General features: G+C 53.5%; 2 protein-coding genes across 2 annotated transcripts in view; one reads left to right on the top strand and one right to left on the bottom strand.

Annotated features, from left to right (window-relative positions):
* The window catches only part of MYO1D (myosin ID), a 169,369-nt gene extending 155,393 nt beyond the window's left edge, over window positions 1-13,976 (top strand). The window contains exon 22 of the mRNA XM_066566705.1: window positions 11,728-13,976. Within this exon, the coding sequence (XP_066422802.1) occupies window positions 11,728-11,884 (157 nt within the window). The 3' untranslated portion in view covers window positions 11,885-13,976. The remainder of the gene's footprint in view (window positions 1-11,727) is intronic.
* A 330-nt stretch (window positions 13,977-14,306) lies between these two features.
* On the bottom strand, window positions 14,307-16,627 carry CDK5R1 (cyclin dependent kinase 5 regulatory subunit 1). The gene has a single exon (XM_066566706.1). It carries the CDS (start codon window positions 16,580-16,582, stop codon window positions 15,689-15,691), a length of 894 nt encoding a protein of 297 aa, XP_066422803.1. The 5' UTR covers window positions 16,583-16,627; the 3' UTR covers window positions 14,307-15,688.
* Window positions 16,628-18,389: the final 1,762 nt, after the last annotated feature.

Raw genomic sequence — 18,389 nt, 5'->3', positions numbered from 1 at the left:
CATGTGCTGCTTTCCTCTGCTCCAGCCAAGCACTTGGAATCATATTTTTGGCATGGTGGTTTTTATAAAATATGGAACACTCCAGCATCTTGAGGCCACGGTAGAGCCGGATGAGCTCTGACTCCCCAAAGCTCTGCCAGGCTCAGAATAGCTCTGAGATGTGACTTCACTGAGGCTGCAGAAGAAGCTGCAGCTCATCCCTGCTGCTGGCAGAGCTGGGAGCAGCGTGGGGCTGGGGAGTGGAGGGGAGCAGCACATGGGGCTGGGATGTGTCCCCATTGTCCTCCCTGCTGTCACTGGGAGCCACAGGCCCCTCGTGCCCTGGCCCAGCCCTCCCCACCCTTTCCCTTCCCTTCAAAAATTCAAATTACATTGAATTCTGAGTGAATTTAATGCACAGAATCATTCAGGAGTTTGGATTGGAAGGGACCTCAAAGGTCATTGAATCCACCCCCCATTCCTGTGGTGTGTCAAGGATCAGGGAAGGGGCACTCTGGGGATTTTAGAGCTCCCTCCAGGGGGGTTATGTGGCAGGGTGGGGGCCTCTGCCAGGATGTTCATCCCTCATCCATCAGCCCTGGCTGCCATGGGGGCTGGGAGCTGCCTCCACCTCAGGGGATTGGGAATTTTTTGTTTTGCCTGCTGGAGGAAATGAAATATTTAACACACTATTGGTGCTTTTTAAACTGGGGGGGTTTTTTTAGCTCCTTCATTACTTCAGGTTCCCAGGAAATTCTCTGTTGAATGATCCTGTGTTTTTCCTCCACAAAACCCCTGACCAGCTTTAGGGAGTGCTCATGGGGGATAAATGGCATCAGGCACTGGAGCTGATGGCACAAGGGTGGGAAAACCTGAGACTTCTCTTTGAATTTCATCCAAAGATGAATTCCCAGCTCCCACAGGAGCAGAACTGAGGGAACCTGGAGCCTCCTGTGCTGGGTGGGCAGGGAAGGGGAAATTTATCCATGGAATGGTTTGGGTTGGGAATTTATCCATGGGATGGATTGGGTTGGGAGAGGAATTTATACTTGGGATGGTTTGGATTGGGAGGGGAATTTATGCATGGAATGGTTTGGGTTGGGAATTTATCCATGGGATGGATTGGGTTGGGAATTTATCCATGGGATGGATTGGGTTGGGAATTTATCCATGGAATGGTTTGGGTTGGGAATTTATCCATGGGATGGATTGGGTTGGGAATTTATCCATGGAATGGTTTGGGTTGGGAATTTATCCATGGGATGGATTGGGTTGGGAATTTATCCATGGAATGGTTTGGGTTGGGAGGGACCTTGGGCAGGGACACCTCCCACCAGACCAGGCTGCTCCAAGCCCTGTCCAGTCTGGGCTGGGATTAATTAATATTCCCAGAGGAGTAACGAGCTCCAGGCCTGGTTTTAGCTGAGCTCAGGTCCAGCTGGGTCAGGCCTGGGGTTCAGGGGGTTCAGGCAGTGAGGGCTGGCCCTGGCTCAGCAGGAGGATGGAGCTTGGCTGAGGTTGTGACCCCTCTCTTGGGTGTTCCATGGTAGGAACAGGGACATTCCCTGGGTGTTTCCACTCTGCCCATGCAGTGACACTCAGAGTGATGCCTCAAACCACTTTTGGGCCTTTCCCACCACAAAATATTGCTTTGGGGTGCAGCCTGGCCCACTGAGCCCCCGTGGGCTGTTTGGGGTTTCACAGCAGCCTGGCTGTTGCCCCAAGCTGCCAAAGTGGGAGAGCAGCCCTGGGAAGGGGAGGGGAGGAGCAGCCCCTGCCCCATTCCTGCCCCATCACCTCAGGATGCCCTGCCCAGGAGCACCTAAACCAAAGGGGTTTGCAGAAATATTTCCCAGCTCTCTGGCATTCCCAGCTCTCCCTGTGAGGGATGATTCCCAGCTCCTAAATCAGTGAGGAGGGAAGTGCAGCTCACAGACTGCTCCAGGGCCTCCCAGCCTCGGGATCAATGGGAATAAATGCACTTTAAGAATGAGACAGAAAAATATTTAATGGACTGGGGATTTTTATTTAATGCCTTTTTTAAAATTTAATATAATTTTATATAATTATATAAATAATATATAAATTTTATTATAAATATAATATAATATAATATAATATAATATAATATAATATAATATAATATAATATAATATAATATAATATAATATAATATAATATAATATAATATAATATAATATAATATATACAGCTCTATAATAATTATATTATGTTATTATTATATTACTATAATATTATCTATCATATCATGTCATATATATTATATATTATATATTATTTATCATCATATAATATATAATATATTAATGTAATGTAATAATTTAATTTAATATAATATCTAATATCATATATAACATAAAATAGTTCTATTATAGATATGTAAATATATATACAATATATATAATAATTTTTATATAAATATTTAATGCTCATTTCAGCCAGAGGGGAAGGAATGCACCTGGATGTGCTGCAGACACATCATGGCACAGGCCCAGCAGTGTTGTGGCAGCTGCTGTCCTCTCAGGAAAGTGGCTTTTATGGCTCAGACAGAACTCAAAGGGACCATCTCAGTGCAGCTGCCTTGGCTCTGCCTTGCCCTGGGCCATGGGACACGTGTGACACTTTGCACTGGGAAGGGGCTCATGAACAGTTCCTGTTGCTCATTAAAAGGGAAAAGCAGCATTGTTGCCGCAGCTCAGCAGGTGATGATGAAATTTGTGTCGCCCAGCAGCTCCCAAAGCCAGGCTGTGCTGTGCTCTGCTCACTCAATGTGCAAGGCTGAGCCAGAAAGGCTTGAAAGGCACTTCCTAAGTGGAGGGCTTGAGTTCTCAGCTCCCAGTTTAGCCTGGTGCTTCTCCTGCACATTAAAAAATCCCTTCTGAAAAGGCACTTCTGGCAGCCTCTGAGGTGATCTGCCTGAGCAGACAAAAGAAATACACTGTAAATATTTGCTGGTTTTGAAGATGGAAAAAAAATTCAGTGTCTCAAGTGTCACTTGAGTGCAGATAATTGTGTAAAACCACATGGTGAGGAGGGAGCTGTGCTCAGCTCAGTGACCTTTCCCAGCATCAAAATGCCTGGAGCAGTTGCTCTGACCTTTGACTATGGAAATTCTCCTTTTGATCCTGACTTGAGATCTCCTTGATTCGTGTCTGACTTTCTTTGTAGTCTCTTTTCCATGGCTTTGATCCATCTTAATGTCTGATTCTGGCAAGGCCACCTGGCTCTGAGGAGGCCAGAGCTCCAAAAAGCCAGAGAGGAACATCCTGTGAGCCCTGGGAGGCTTTCACAAGGCAGGTTTTGCAAAGCCCTTGTGGTTTCAGATGTTCTCATCTCCTCCATGGCACGTGTGAGTCACAGCCTGCCTGTGTCTGTGTGTGTGTGTGCATCCCCTGCCTCCTGCACAGGGGAGGATCTGCACCCACAAAGGGCTCCTGGGTGGTTCCTTCTCCCCTCAGGAAGGTGTGGGGTGAGGGGAGCTGCCTGAGCAGGGTGCAGAGGGGCTCTCATACAGCCCAGCAGCCAAGTCAAGAAGGAAAGAGGGTCTTAAGCTGTTGCTGAATCACACAGGACAGTAAATCATTGCTTTGAACCTTTTTCAAGAGCCAGAGTGTTCTAACAAGACCTGGATGGGGAAAGGTCTCTTCTCTAATTTTCTCCCTCTGAGAAGGGTGGAGAAGTGCCAAGGACCCACAGAGATGATGCTGTCAAATCATCTGAGTCTTACATAGGGAAATTTATGCTCTGAGTTTTAAGAGCTTAAATGAGAGATGCAGGACTCCAGGGGGCTCTCCAAAATGCAGTTTATTGTATCCAAAATGCAGTTTATTCCATCCAAGAGGTTACAGCAATCCAGGGTCGTGGGTGACAGAGCTGTGCCCACAGCTGTCAGCTCCAGCTGCAGGCAGGCCTGGAGACCCTTTGGCTTTGGTTACATTGCATTCTATACTTTTATTTTGGTTACAATGCATTCTATACTTTTCTTTGCTGAGCATATCCATACAGTAGAACCAATCTATACCTTAACTATTATCTATAGCCCATCATAACTGCTGTAATTACCATATTCATGGTACTGTTCTCCAATCACTAACAGTCAGTACATCACAGTTTAAGCCAGAAGTTGTTTTTCAGTTTTCTTGCAGTGGAAAATTCTGAGACCTTTTTTCTTCTTGCAACTTTGCCTGTGCTCTCTTTGTGCTTGGTAAAAACATCTTCTTGTTTGGGGTGGGTTTATCCTTTGCTCAAAGTCTTAAAAACCCCTTCTAACTAACAGATCCTTTGCCTCCTTGGTTATCCAGTGAGACTGGCTCAGCAATTCTTTTCTTCTCTAGCAAAACTTGCTTCCATCTCTATTCCTTCATCAGACTCAACATTTAAAAATCTTTCTGCTAAGCATCCATATCTGTGAGACTTTCTTGTCAAACTTTCATCCTTCCCAACACTGAGTGTGTAAATCTCTTCTGGTAATGGGACCTGGTGCTTTGGAGCTGCCACACTTGAGATGTGCAGAGGCAGAGCTGCAGCTCTGGAATGAAATATCCACCCAGGATTATTGACATTTGATGCCCTCTGTGTCCTGGCTCCCTGGGACAGTGACTTTGGGATTCTTGTGGGCACATGAAGAGTGGCAGCCCCTCCTGGGAGCAGCTCCCACAGCCTGGGTGGTTCAGGGGGGACACAAAGGGCACCTGAGGTCTCAGTGCAGGTTCTGCTCCTGTACCCCTTGGGAATTCAGCTATTCCTGTTTTCTCTGTTGAAGCTGTTGTGGGAATAATTTTCTCAGTAAGTTTTCCTTTGAGCCCATTGCCCTCAGTATCATTTCTGCAAGCTGCAGAAACCCACAAGTGTTTGGGTGAGATAGACCCTGATCCCTGCCCTGCCAGCCCCAGCCTGGGCCCTAAACCCTTTCAGACAACACTTATCTGTCCCCAAATGTCACTTGTTGTACCTCAGATATGTCCTTGTTTATTACCATCTTATATCTGGTGTCTTTTTAGACCCTGCTCAAGAAGTTCCTCCCTGTGAGGGTGGGCAGGCCCTGGCCCAGGTTATTCCATGGATTCTCCATCCCTGGAATGTCCAAGGCCAGGCTGGACAGGGCTTGGAGCCCCCTGGGCCAGTGGAAGGTGCCCCTGTCCTGGCAGGGCTGGCACTGGATGTGCAAAGGCAGAGACAAGCCCCACTTCCAATCAAACTTGAGCTGAAAAAGGAATTTTCATGGCTTAAATCTGTCCCACCACCTTTGGGGACTTTGGACAGGGGATGGAGGGACAGGACACAGGGAATGGCTTCCCTGGAACAGAGGGCAGGGATGGATGGGATTTTGGGAATTAGGAATTGTTCCCTGGGAGGGTGGGCAGGCCCTGGCACAGGTTATTCCCTGGATTTTCCATCCCTGGCAGTGCCCAAGGCCGGGTTGGAGCCCCCTGGGACAGTGGGAGGTGTCCCTGCAATGGCAGGGCTGCCACTGGATGTGGTTGAAACTTGATGGTCCTGAAGGTTCCATGATTTTATGGCTCCATCATTGTCACCTCTGTGTCACCACACATGGTCTGGAGAGCTGATTTAACCTTCCCTGAAATTTTCAGTATCCCTGTTTGTCTCCTTGGCTCTTGTTAGGAAGCAGAGCCTTGAAAATTGCCTTTTTTTAGACCTCTTGAATTTCTCTCTCCCTGCTTCCTGTGTTTTTTCTTCATGCAGAATATAGCTGCTGCTTTTTTGGGCTCTTCTCTGCAGCCTTCCTTCATCTGGGAGCTTTTTAATGTTTTTTTTTTCATGGCTGAACCTTCTCAGAGGCTGAGGGCAGGATCCAGGTGAGGCTGCAGCACTGACTGACATGAGGTGTTACCATGATGGGCTGTTCTCCACCCTGCCCCTCACAGTCCTCACACCTTGTGTGCAGCTGCAGCCTCCCTTGGAGCCAGAGAATCACAGAATATCCTGAGCTGGAAACCAACCAGTGGCCCACAGTGCTCCTGCCTTTCCAGAAAGAGGCCTTGGTCTAAACTCTGGGAAGGTTTGATGGTTTAAAGCAATCCCCTTTGGAATCCATCCCAGTGGGTTCATTGCTGCTGAGCCCTCATTTCACACTTGGTTGCACACTTGGTTGAAATCCCTCTGGTTTGTTGTCATGAAAATCAGGCAATTACTGTGCTGGCTTTGCCATCTCTACCCAAATCCTGCTGCTGAAAAGAGCTCATTTCCCACTCTGTCCATGGGACAGCACCTCATTTAAAAATCCTGGGAAAGCTTCACAAAGCCCTGTTCCATTGGAGCCCTGTCAGGGATGGGGCTGCAGCTCTGGAGCTCCCCATCCCTGCCGGGTCCTGTCCCTGGGATGTTCCCAGCTCCCCATCCCTGGTGCTGTCCTGTGGTGTTCCCATTTCCCCATCCCTGGTCCTGTCCCTGGGATGTTCCAGCTCCCCATCCCTGCCTGGTGCTGTGTCCCAGTTCCCATTTCCCCATTCCTGGCTGGTTCTGTGTCCCAGTTCCCAGCTCCCCATCCTGCTGTGCTCCCACTGGGGAATATCTCATCAATGACTCTGTGCTGTGTTCTCATGCCTGTGGCTCCTTCCAGGGCATTCCAGCTAATCTGGGCTTGCCCTTTAGCGTGGAATCATGGAATGGTTTGGGCTGGAAGGGACCTTAAAGCCCATGCAGCTCCACCCTGCCTGGCAGGGACACTTCCCACTACCCCAGGTTGCTCCAAGCCCCATCCAACCTGGCATCTCCTGTATTTACACTTATTTAACAATACATTGATTTAATTTCTCAGCCTTACACCTCTTGGCCTCACCAAAACTGCCTCTGATCTTTCTGCTCTCCTTCCCTTCCCCATTCCCTTCCCACCACGTGCTGGTGCTGCCTCTGTGCTCTGTGCAGCTCTCACAGATGTCTGTGCCATTTCTGTGCCGCTTGCCTTGTGTTTCCCCCGAGGTCCTGGATTAATGCTCAGTCAAAACTCTCACATTTCATGGGCCAGTGATCTGCTTCCACTCAGAGCCCTCCTTTCCCTGCTGCTCTCCCTTTTGCCAGCGTTCCCCCAGTGGCTCAGGGGCTGCTCTGGCTCTGGGATGTGTCTCCCTGCTCACATGGGATGTGTCTCCCTGCTCACATGGGATGTGTCTCCCTGCTCACATGGGATGTGTCTCCCTGCTCACATGGGGTTCCCAGCACAGCTTTGGTCTCCTCCTGTGAGCCAGGAGATCAAGGGGAGATGGGGAGGAGGAGAAGTGCCCCAGTCCTGCAGGGTTCACTGAGCCTGGAAAAGGCAAAGAGCAGCCCCAGCCTGGGATCAGCAGCTGTGGCTGGTACTGCTGAGCTGGTTCCACCCAAAAATATTCCCTGTGTTGTATGAAGAGCTGAGTTTGTAGAAAGCACCAACACTGTCATGTTTCTTATATAATAATATAATATAATATAATATAATATTATATTATATTATATTATATTATATTATATTATATTATATTATATTATATTATATTATATTATATTATATTATATTATATTATATTATATTATATTATATTATATATATTAAAATATTATATGTATTATATTATGTAATATTTATAATATATTATATTTTATCTATAGAATAGAATAGAATAGAATAGAATAGAATAGAATAATAAAACAAACACCTTGGTGTTTCTTATATAATAATAAATGATATAATTATATAATATATAATATATAATATAATATATATTATATTATATTATATTATATTATATTATATTATATTATATTATATTATATTATATTATATTATATTTATTATATTATAATAAAATAAACACCTTGGTGTTTATTTTGAACAGGAATCACTCTGTGGTTCATCCCATGCAGACATTCCCACGTGGCTCCCTCATCCCTGCAGGGTGGGAGCAGGGGTGGATCCTGCCTAGCAGCACCATCACATCCATCCCTTGGTCCTGATGGAATTGAATTCATCAGGGCTTGGTGAGGAGCCAGGGCTGGACTCAGCCCCAGCAGTGCCACAGGGAATCCCAGAGGGGTTTGGGTGGGGAGGGACCTCAAAGCCCACCCAGTGCCACCCCTGCCATGGCAGGGACCCCTCCCACTGTCCCAGGGTGTCCCAATGTCCAGCCTGGCCTTGGGCACTGCCAGGGATCCAGGGGCAGCCCCAGCTGCTCTGGGCCTGCCCACCCTGCCAGGGAACAATTCCCAGTTCCCAATATCCCATCCAGCCCTGCCCTCTGGCACTGGGAGCCATTCCCTGTGTCCTGTCCCTCCTTGTCAAAGTCCCCAGAAGGTGGTGGGACAGGTTTATGCCATGAAAACTCCTTTTCCAGCTCAAGTTTGATTGAAGTGGGGCTTGTATCTGCCTTTGCTGCCCCCAGGGTCCTGCTGAGCATCACTGATCTCCAAAGGGTATTTCTGTTGTGTCTTGCCCTTGTCTATGAGAGACTTTGTTGTCACCCAGGGTTGTTCTGGTCCATCTCCATCCCAGCCACTTCCTTTGGGATGTAAATTCAGCAGGAGCTCAGGAGGCAGCTCCCATCCAAGCAGTGATGGATGGGAAGGTCTGAGTCTGCTTTCCCAGCTGCTGCAGCAGCTGTTCCCTCCCTTGGGGCCCAGAGCAAACCTGGGCAGCCCAGGGCAGCCAGAGCTGTGCCACTGCTGCTCCAGGAGCCAGGCTGCCCTGCCTGCTGGGCTGGAAACCAGAGGGGAATTTCCTTTTCCTGCCCCTCACTGGCCTCAGCCCAAACACTGGAGCCATGGCCAAGAGCCCTGAGGTGCAGCAGGTCCAGCTGGGGCTGGTGGCAGGGCTGGTGTCCCCAGCAGGGACACCAAGGAGGGTTTGTCACCCCTGAGCACTCACAGGTCCCTGTGGATTGCTCCATCCAGGGGCTGCCCTGCTCCCCCAGCTAAAGCTTTGAGGCTGAACCCTGACATGAAGAAAAGCAGCAGGTGATGAGTGAAGGAGCTTTGGCAAGGTGGGATCTGGGCATGAGAGAGGGGGAGGGAGATATGCATTTAATGGGATTGTCACAGATGGGAAGGGTCAGAGCATCTTCTCCAGATCCCTCCATGCCAGGACAGCGTTGGCTTCACTCAGAGCTGTGCTCAGCTGATTCTCCTCATCCCAGCAGGAGCTGAGACCCAGAGTGATGCAGCTTCCTGCAGTCCCACAGCCACAGGGGACCTCCAGATTCCCAGGTCCTGCCTGGGGTCAGAATTCAGATTATTGAGGTTCCTCTCCCCAGATCCTCTGAACTTGCTGTGGGACAGGAAAAATCCTCCACCCTTATCCCTGTTAGGGACTCTTGATGCTGGAGCTTTTCCCAAGGAGCCTCTGAGAGGCTCCTCTGGGTGTGCAGCTCATTCCACTGAGACACAGCAAAAATAGCAACCTAAGCTGGGATTGCAGCCTCAGCTCACCCAGGCAGGAGTAAATAACATTAAATACCTGTAAGAACATTAAATACACGAGGGCTTTGTGTGCTGGGCCCTGCCAGCCCCTTCCACCAGCCAGGCATTGTTATGGAAGTGGTGAAAATCTGAATTTGGGAACTGCATAAAAATGCAGCTTAAGGGATGTGACACCACCTGAACAGGCTGTTATAGAAATGGAGTAAAAACTGCACAAAGGACTTGGGCTGTGGAAATGCTGGAATGGCTCAGACAAGGCAGGACCTGGGGTCTGGGAGCCAAACATGGGGAATGGGATCCCAGCACATCCCCCTGGGGTGTTTGGAGCATCCAGAGAGGCAGCAGAGTCAATGTCAACCATTCTAAACCACTCAGCGTGATACTAAAAATGCTGGAAATATGGGAATTTGAAGAGTGGGTGAGGTCACGGGAGAGAATTCCCAAAGGCCAAGTCCCTGGATAGCTCTTCCCATTGGTGGTGGCTTGTGGGGATGGATCTGCTGCAGGATTTTCCTCTCCTGGGGATCTCTGGGCGTTCTTGGTTGGTCCCAAGGGATTGAGGCTTGAGCTGGGCCCCATCAGCTGGGCCTCAGCTCCATCCCAGCCCCTGGAGCAGCCAGGCCATCACTGGGGCTGGGGCATTGCTGGGCTCTTCCCTTTCTTCATGGAAAGGGCTGGTGAGCACTGACAGCTGCCCAGGGCACGTGGATGTGGCACTTGGGGACACGGGTCAGTGGTGGCCTTGGGGGAACAGTTGGACTTGATGATCCCAGAGGGTTTTCCCCACCTGAATGATTCCATGATTTATGATTTCTCTGCTTATGGCACAAGGATCATTATTTGGGATTTAGAGCAGGGGTCTTTATGGTCCCCTTTAGCAAAGGGGAACATTCTTGCCAGTCATCCTGGCCCTGCTGTCCTCATGTCCCCACTGGCAGTGACCCCAACAGCCACACAAAAAAACCTGGGGGGCAGAAAATCCTGATTCACTCGTGGGAATCATTTTTAGTGCCAAAACTGGGTTAGGGGGTTCAAAAGCTGCAGGGACAGAGTTTAGTCCCAGCCAGTTTGGTCTGTCTGTCTGTCTGTCTGTCCATCTGAGAGGGAATTGGGAACAGTCACCACCTCACCTGTGGTTCCTCCCACTGTTCCAGGCTGTGTTTCAGTCTGAGCTCATCCCAGGGATGTCCCTGTCACTGCTGCAGGCACAGAGCTGGTGGCAGGGCTGGTGTCACGGGGTGCCTAGGGGTCACTGCAGGGTCATTCAGGGGGCAGTGGCTGAGCTGGCAGCAGCCCCTGGGCCCTTTGACCTGGTCTGGGCTCTGCCCATGGAGCTGAGGCCTCCCACAGGATCCCAGTCCCACAGTGGGAGGCTTCACAAGCCCAGAGCTGGGCTCAGAGCTCAGGCCTGGCTTAACACAGAGTTTTGGGGTGGCTGCAGGGTGTGCCTGACCTGAAAACACCTGTCCCATCTGTGGCCATCCCATCCCATGGTTCCCATCCCATCCCATCCCATGGATCCCATCCCATGGATCTCATCCCATCCCATGGATGCCATGACATGGATCCCATCGCATTGCATGGATCCCATCCCATCCCATCCCATGGATCTCATCCCATCCCATGGATCCCATCCCATGGATCCCATCCCATCCCATGGATCCCATCCCATCCCATGGATCCCATCCCATGGATCCCATCCCATGGATCCCATCCCATCCCATGGATCCCATCCCATCCCATCCCATGGATCTCATCCCATCCCATGGATCCCATCCCATGGATCCCATCCCATCCCATGGATCCCATCCCATCCCATGGATCCCATCCCATGGATCCCATCCCATCCCATCCCATGGATCCCATCCTGTGGATCCCATTCCATCCCATCCCATGGATCCCATCCCATTCCATGGCTCCCATCCCATGGATCCCATCCCATCCCATCCCATGGGTCCCATCCCATGGATCCCATCCCATGGATCTCATCCCATCCCATGGATCCCATCCCATGGATCCCATCCCATCCCATCCCATCCCATCCCATGGATCCCATCCCATCCCATCCCATCCCATCCCATCCCATCCCATGGATCCCATCCCATCCCATCCCATCCCATCCCATCCCATGGATCCCATCCCATCCCATCCCATCCCATCCCATCCCATCCCATCCCATCCCATGGATCCCATCCCATCCTATCCCATCCCATCCCATCCCATCCCATCCCATCCCATCCCATCCCATCCCATGGATCCCATCCCATCCCATCCCATCCCATGGATCCCATTCCCCCTCCTGACTGTGTCTCTCTCCCGTAGGGAGAAGCGCTCCCTGCACGTCGCTGTCACCAACCCGGTGCAGTGCAGCCTGCACGGCAGGAAATGCACGGTGTCCGTGGAGACCAAGACCAACCAGCCCCAGCCGGATTTCACCAAGCACCGCTCAGGCTTCGTGCTCTGCGTGCCGGGCAATTAACGGCCCCTCCCTCCCCAGGAGCCGCCCCGGGACCGCCGGGATCCACCGGGAGATGCTCGGCAGCGACCTAAAGGTGCCTAAAGCAGCCTCTGAAGCTCAAGGTTTGGAAAACCCGAATTCCAGGGGTTTAGAAAAGCCAAATTCGCACGGAATGAAGACCTAAAATAGCCGGTGACTTGTTCTCCATATTACAAACCAGGCTGGAACATCAGGAGAGCACTTCCTTTGGAATCAGTCTAAAAAAAAAGAGTTTCTAGGTACTTCCACCCCTTCTTCCTTTTCCCATGTTGATTCCTCACCCCCTCTCCGGTTCTCCCTTCCATGCTCCTTTCCCTTGTGTCAGTTTTTGCAGTTTGATGCAGCCTCCAGAGGAGGAACCAAAGATGCCCAGCTCAGGGAGTCGGGTTCTGTAGGGCCAGATCCCCATGGGGGAGCCGGAGCCAGGCTGGGCAGGGAGGGCTGCCTTCCACACTCCACACTCCTCCAGCCCCCAGGGGCTGGGAAGGTTCATGGAGACACCTCCAGAGCTGCTGCTTTCCCTCGGGAATTCATCAACCCATCGAGGCACCTTGGCTGGACAGGGGACTTCTAATGCAGGCCTGGATTCGTTAATCCTGCATTGCTTTTTGCCTTAATTACCCCCTCCAAGGGCCTGGAGCAGGTGGGTTCCCTTTGGGACTGTGTGGCCTTGCTGAATTTTGGATGATCCACGTGGCTTTGTGTCTGTGCCAGCGTTGGGGTTAGGGAGGGCTGGGGTGAGGAACAGGGGGAGTTTGGGGGCCAAGCTTTGCACTATCCAACATTAACCTGGCACAGCCCCAGCTGCCAGCACCAGGCTGCTCTCCCTCCATGAGTTTTCCTGGCTCTCCCACGGTTGGCTGTGGGTGTTGGGGTGTTGGGCTCATCCTGCCCAGCCCAGATAACCCCGAGCTCTGTGTTGGTGGAGGGACATGGATCTCCTCAGTGGTTTATTCCCACTGTGCTGGGCACTGCTGTGGTTCCTGAGCAGCCCAGGCTGGTGGGATTGTACATTGGGATTGTCCTGGCACTGCTGGACAGGTCAGGATTCCCAACCCTGGAAATGGGGGAGCTGAGGGTGACCCCACCTCGGGGTCCCAGCCTGGCCAGCAAAGGGGAGCAATTGTTTGATGGAGCATTTTGGGAATTAGAAAGCCTGGAAGAGGCTCCTCGGGCACAAAGGTTTCCTGAAGTTGTGCCATGGACATGGGGCACAGGACAGGTCACTGCAGCCTTGGTGTCCCACTGGCACCCCTGAGACCAGGAGGGGACAGGGATGTGGAGCACGAGTGAGCTGGGACAAGCCATGCACGGGGAGGCCCCGTGGCAGAGCTCTCCATTCCCATTGTCCCTGGCCTTGGACCTGCCCTGGGAGCATCCAGCACCCCCCAGCCCCCTGTGCCCCTCTCAGGGTGCAGCTCTGGGATGTCCCCTTGGGCAGGGGCTCCTCCAGACCCCCCAACCCCTGAGGCAGCACCAGCGCTGGGCCAGGAGGTGACAGCGGCAGCCCCGACCCCGCCAGGCTCACACAAAACCCCGGGGCCACCCCGGGACCCCCAGCGCCTCCTTGGACCCCAAATCAGCCCCTCTGGAGGGGCACCACCAATGCCAAAGCCCGGGACCCCCCCCGAGGAACGCCCGGCCGTGTCTGTGCCTTGGGATTTGCACTTCTCGCCTCCTGTCCCGGTGCAAACGTCCCCGCCCCGGGCGGGTGCTGGGGGTGGGATCAGCACTTTTGTCCCTCCAGAAGAGCGGTCGGGTGGAATCGGGATGGACGGCAAGGAATTGCAGGCTTGGGAATGATCTCCTACCATGAGATGGCAATATTATATGTGATGAGATGTGTCTTATAAAATATATTATCTGTTCCTGCTCTGGTTTTATATATATATATATAAAATATATATATAAATATATAAAGTATATATATTCTTGGTTTTCCCATAAATTAACTATTTCTAAATTGAAACTTGGATTCTCAGCCAGGAGCGGTAATGCAATGAACCCTTTTTGTTTTTTTAATAAATCGCTGATATTTTATGTGTAAAAGAGCATTAAAAAACCCCTACTCTAATGGACCTGGATGACCTGGATTTTGTTTACATAATTCACAGTAACAAATAATAAAAGAAAGCAATTAGTTGCATCCCACCGTGGCCCTGCCCGTTCCTGCCGGCGCGGGGGTGATGATGCCCAGAGGGATGGGATGGATTTCCCAGTTATCCCAGTTATCCCAGTATCCCGATCTTCCCCCTCCAGTGCTGCGGCCCCGCCGCTCTCCCACCACGGGGTGACCCCGGTAACGCGATTAAAGCGGCGGCTGCGTTAAAGCTCTGTCGTCAACACAAATCCACCGCCAGCCTCCGAGGGCTGCGAGCGCAGAAAAGACTCGGCCACGAGCCGCTGCCGTGTAATGGATGGTCAGTGCATTTTTATTTAATCAGCACAGTACAAAAATAAATAAAAATAAGGGAAGGGGATTAAATTACAGGCACACTGAGCCCCATGACACAGTCGGTCGGGTTATAAACCACACATACTTACAAACACACTATACACATACATACAAAAATGAGACAAATATAAATTAATAAGTAACAATACCCACCAATTTGGTCAACAAAGATCTACAGAAGAGATTGCACTAAAAAAACGTACGTACACATGTATCATTAGCAGGGTCCAATGTACAGCCATGAAGAGCTTCAAGTGAAAAATCAAAAATAAAAATAAATGGCACGTTATTTCTCCCTCTTGTTCGCCAGTTTAACGCCCGATGGACCAGAACTAAACTAGAACTGAGCACACGGAGAAAAGAAAACGATAAAACCCAAAAAGGTCTCAGTCCCCAGGCCTGATACGGGAATACCGGCTCGAGACTGCGGTGTCGGGGTGGTGGCGGGTCTTTGTGCATGGGTGTAATTTTACAGCCATCTCTCTTAAGGTTTTTCTTTTGATTATTATTTTTTTATGCGTTTTTTCCTTTTTTTTTTTTCCCGAAGACACAAAATGCTCCTGTTTGCATGCGCAATACCACTGGAAAAGCAACAATGACAGAAGAAAGAAGGGTTTTTTCTCTTTCCCCCCCGCAGGTTTGCAGTTCGTTGGGTTTGTTCTAGAAGAATTCATATAGCAGCATGTGGCGGCTCCCCTTGCTTGCACACTCAAGTAGATCCTTTACACAATACTCATGACCAGTGCACGATGGGAACAAGACATTTCACATTGATCTCATGAACAGTAGCGGTGATTCCCGTCACCCGGACCCGCTCGGGAATTCGAGTCTCTTCAAAGAAAATAAATAAAGGGGGGGGGATGAGGGAGGAAAGGGGGGTGGGGGGGGTCCCCGGGCCGTGCCCGCGTCTCTGTCCCGGTGAGTCCCGACCGGGCCGGTTCAGCCGCCTGCGCTGCAGCCTTTACAGGAATTATTTTCCTTTTTTTTTTTTTTTTCCCCCCTACCTGGGCTCTGTCTCGGTGATGCGGTGACCGGCGGAGCCCCGCTCCGCTCCCGGGGGATATCGGCTGGGGAGGGGGGGTTCTCGTCATCCCCCCATCCATGAATCGCTGGGATCAATCCGGTGGCGGAGCCGCAGCATCCCCGGGCCCGCAGCACGGGGAGGGGAAAGCGGCGGCTGGAAAGCGGCGGCGGGGGAGGGAACCGGGGGTCTGCGCTCCGGTCCGGCGGCGGCCGAACCCCCCGAGTCCCCCCGGGGTGGGGAGGCGGCGGCTCCCGCCCTTCCCCGCCGGGCAAATCCCCCCGGGAGCGGCTCCGGGGGCGGCGGGCGCTCACCGGTCGAGGCCGATGAGCAGCCGGCCCTTCTCCTCGGAGCCGCTCTCCTTCTTGAGGTCGGCGAAGACCTGGGTGAAGTAGTGCGGGTCGGCGTTGACCTGCAGCATCTTGGGGCTCATGAGGTCGATGATGGAGAGGCAGCGGTCCCAGAAGGCCTCCTTACAGCTCTCCACCAGGAAGGGCTTCAGCGGGTACGAGATCTCGTTGCCCATGTAGGAGTAGGAGAGGTACAGGCAGGTGAGCAGCACTGCCTGCAGTTCGTGGTCGCTGGCCACCTCGGCCGAGATGACGTCCCGGCACAGCATGTAGAGGAAGACCACGTTGGCCGGCGTGATGAAGCCCTGGTCCTGCCAGCCCTGCAGCAGCAGCGAGCGGTCCACGGAGCGCAGCCAGAGCACGGGGTCGGTGGGCGAGAGGTGCTTCAGGCGGTAGCAGCGGCGGCACAGGAACTCGCCGAGGCAGCGCAGCAGCTCGCTGGTGGACGCCTGCACCACGACCCGGCGCGGGGTGGCGGCGGCGGCGGCGGGCGCGGCCGGGGGCGCCTTCTGCGCCGAGGCGAGGGCGGCGGCGGCGGCGGCGGGGGGCGGCGGGGGGGCGAAGGTGGCGAGGTTGGCGCAGGAGAGCGATTTCTTCAGGTTCTCGTTGTTGAGGTGGGTCACGTTGCTCTGGTAGCCGCCGTTGGGCTGCACCTTCTTGGAGCTCTTCTTCTTGGCGGAGACGGCGGCGATGCGCTTCCAGGGCAGCACCGAGATCAGTGAGTGCCGCTTCAGGCCCTTCTCCTTCGCGTTCTTGCTGTTCTGCACCGCCGTGTAGTGCCCCACCGTGGCCGCCCCCTCCTCGAACAGCGGGGCCTTCCGGTAGCTCGGCGACAGCGACAGCACCGTGCCCATGGCGCCGGCCGCCCGGCGGGCGCCCGGCGGGCCCCCGCCGCCCGCCCCGGCCCCGGCCCCGGCCCCGGCCCGGCCCGGCCCGGCCGGCCCCGCTCTCGCTGCTCCGCCGCCGCCGCCGCCGCCGCCGCTCAGCGCCGCGCCCGGACCCGCCCCGCGCCGCGCGCGCTCCCGCCGGCGCAGTGCGCGCGCCCGCCGCCCCGCCCCTCGCCGACACGTGCGCCCGCCGCGGCAGCCGAGGCCACGCCCCCTCCGTGACCACAGATGCCGACGGTCACGCCCCCAGCTGCGCAGGCCCCACCCCCGCACGGTGACAGCCGGCGGAGCCCCGCCCCCTCAATGCCTTCAATGGTTTGTGCCCCGCCTCCGTCACGCCAAGTCACGCCCACACACCCCAGGCCCCGCCTCTCACTGTTTATGAATGACGGGTGCCCCGCCCCTCACGGCTCTGGCCCCGCCCCCGGCCCCTCTCCGCGTTGGGGTCCCGGAGGTCGTAGAGCCCGCGGAGCTACCGAGCCCCCGGGCAGGGCCGGGCAGGACCGGGGGAGCTGCCGAGCCCCCGGGCAGGGGCCGGGCACGACACGGAGAGGAAAAGAATAAAAAGCAAGGAAAATATTTTTTTAAAAATCCCAAAATTCAGATTTAAAACCCTTCCCCACCGATATCCCGGAGCCACATCCCGGATTCGCACCCAGGCCCCACAACCCGCACCGTCCCCGGCCGCCCTTCGCCCCCGCTTCCCCCGCCCGGCGGGGCCTCCCCAGCTCCGGGGCGGGGGCCACTGCTCGCCCCGAAGGTGCCGGGGCAATCAAATGCCCGGTACCGCGTTCTGAGGCCGGGCCGGGTTTTGGGGAACGCGCCTGCAGCTCCCGAACCCCCCGGTTCCCATGGCTCCGCTTGGAGCCACCGGCCGGCCCAGCCCAGCACCTATTGCCCGGACCGAGATCCCATTCCTGCTGTGACCAGGATCCCATTCCCACTGGCACCGGGATCCCATTCCCGCTGTCACCAGGATCCCATTCCCGCTGTGACGGGATCCCATTCTTACTGGTACCGGGCTCCATTCCCACTGGCACCAGGATCCCATTCCCGCTGGTACCGGGATCCCATTCCCACTGTGGTACCGGGATCCCATTCCCACTGTGGTACCGGGATCCCATTCCCGCCGGGGCCGGCTCTGGCGGGAGGCACCGGCAGCCGCGGCCCCGCCGGGCTCTGCGCGACCTTGCAGCGACACTCAGAGGCCGCTCCGGGGCTGCCGGGCCCGCTCCGGCCGCGGGGAGCGGAGCCCAGCACCGAGGGAAGCTCGGGCACGTCCCGGCCCGGCGCTAATGACCCAAATTAATTTATATTAATTTACACCTATTTATGCCCTGCCCCGGACCTGCGGCTGCCAATCCCACTCCCACAACAGGGAAATCTCAAAAAAAACCCCAACATCTCCCGTGAGGGCAGACCTGTCCCAAAAACCTGCCTGACCATCAAAGCACATTTAACCCGGCATGGAGCCGGTTTCTGGGGAGTGGTCAGGGCTCTCTGCAGGGCTCTGTCCTCTCAAACCCATGGGGACAGTGACAGCCCAGCCTGGGCACTGCTGTCACTGAGAATTCCCTTTGTCCATTAAAGCATCTCCCAGATCCAAGCAGCAATTGTCAGCTTTTTAAGTTCAGCCCTATGAAGGTTAAGTCAAAAGGGTTTAAACCCAGGCTCTACAATTTGAGGGGTTTTGGCCCTAATTTTAACACACTTGGAGGTGCCTCAGAAAACCCCACTGTTCCAAAGGCAATTCCAGGGACTGATGCATCACCAA

The sequence above is a fragment of the Molothrus aeneus genome, chromosome 28, assembly GCF_037042795.1.
Source record: "Molothrus aeneus isolate 106 chromosome 28, BPBGC_Maene_1.0, whole genome shotgun sequence".
NCBI classification, from domain to species: domain Eukaryota; kingdom Metazoa; phylum Chordata; class Aves; order Passeriformes; family Icteridae; genus Molothrus; species Molothrus aeneus.
This window is presented reverse-complemented; position numbering and strand designations above follow the sequence as displayed.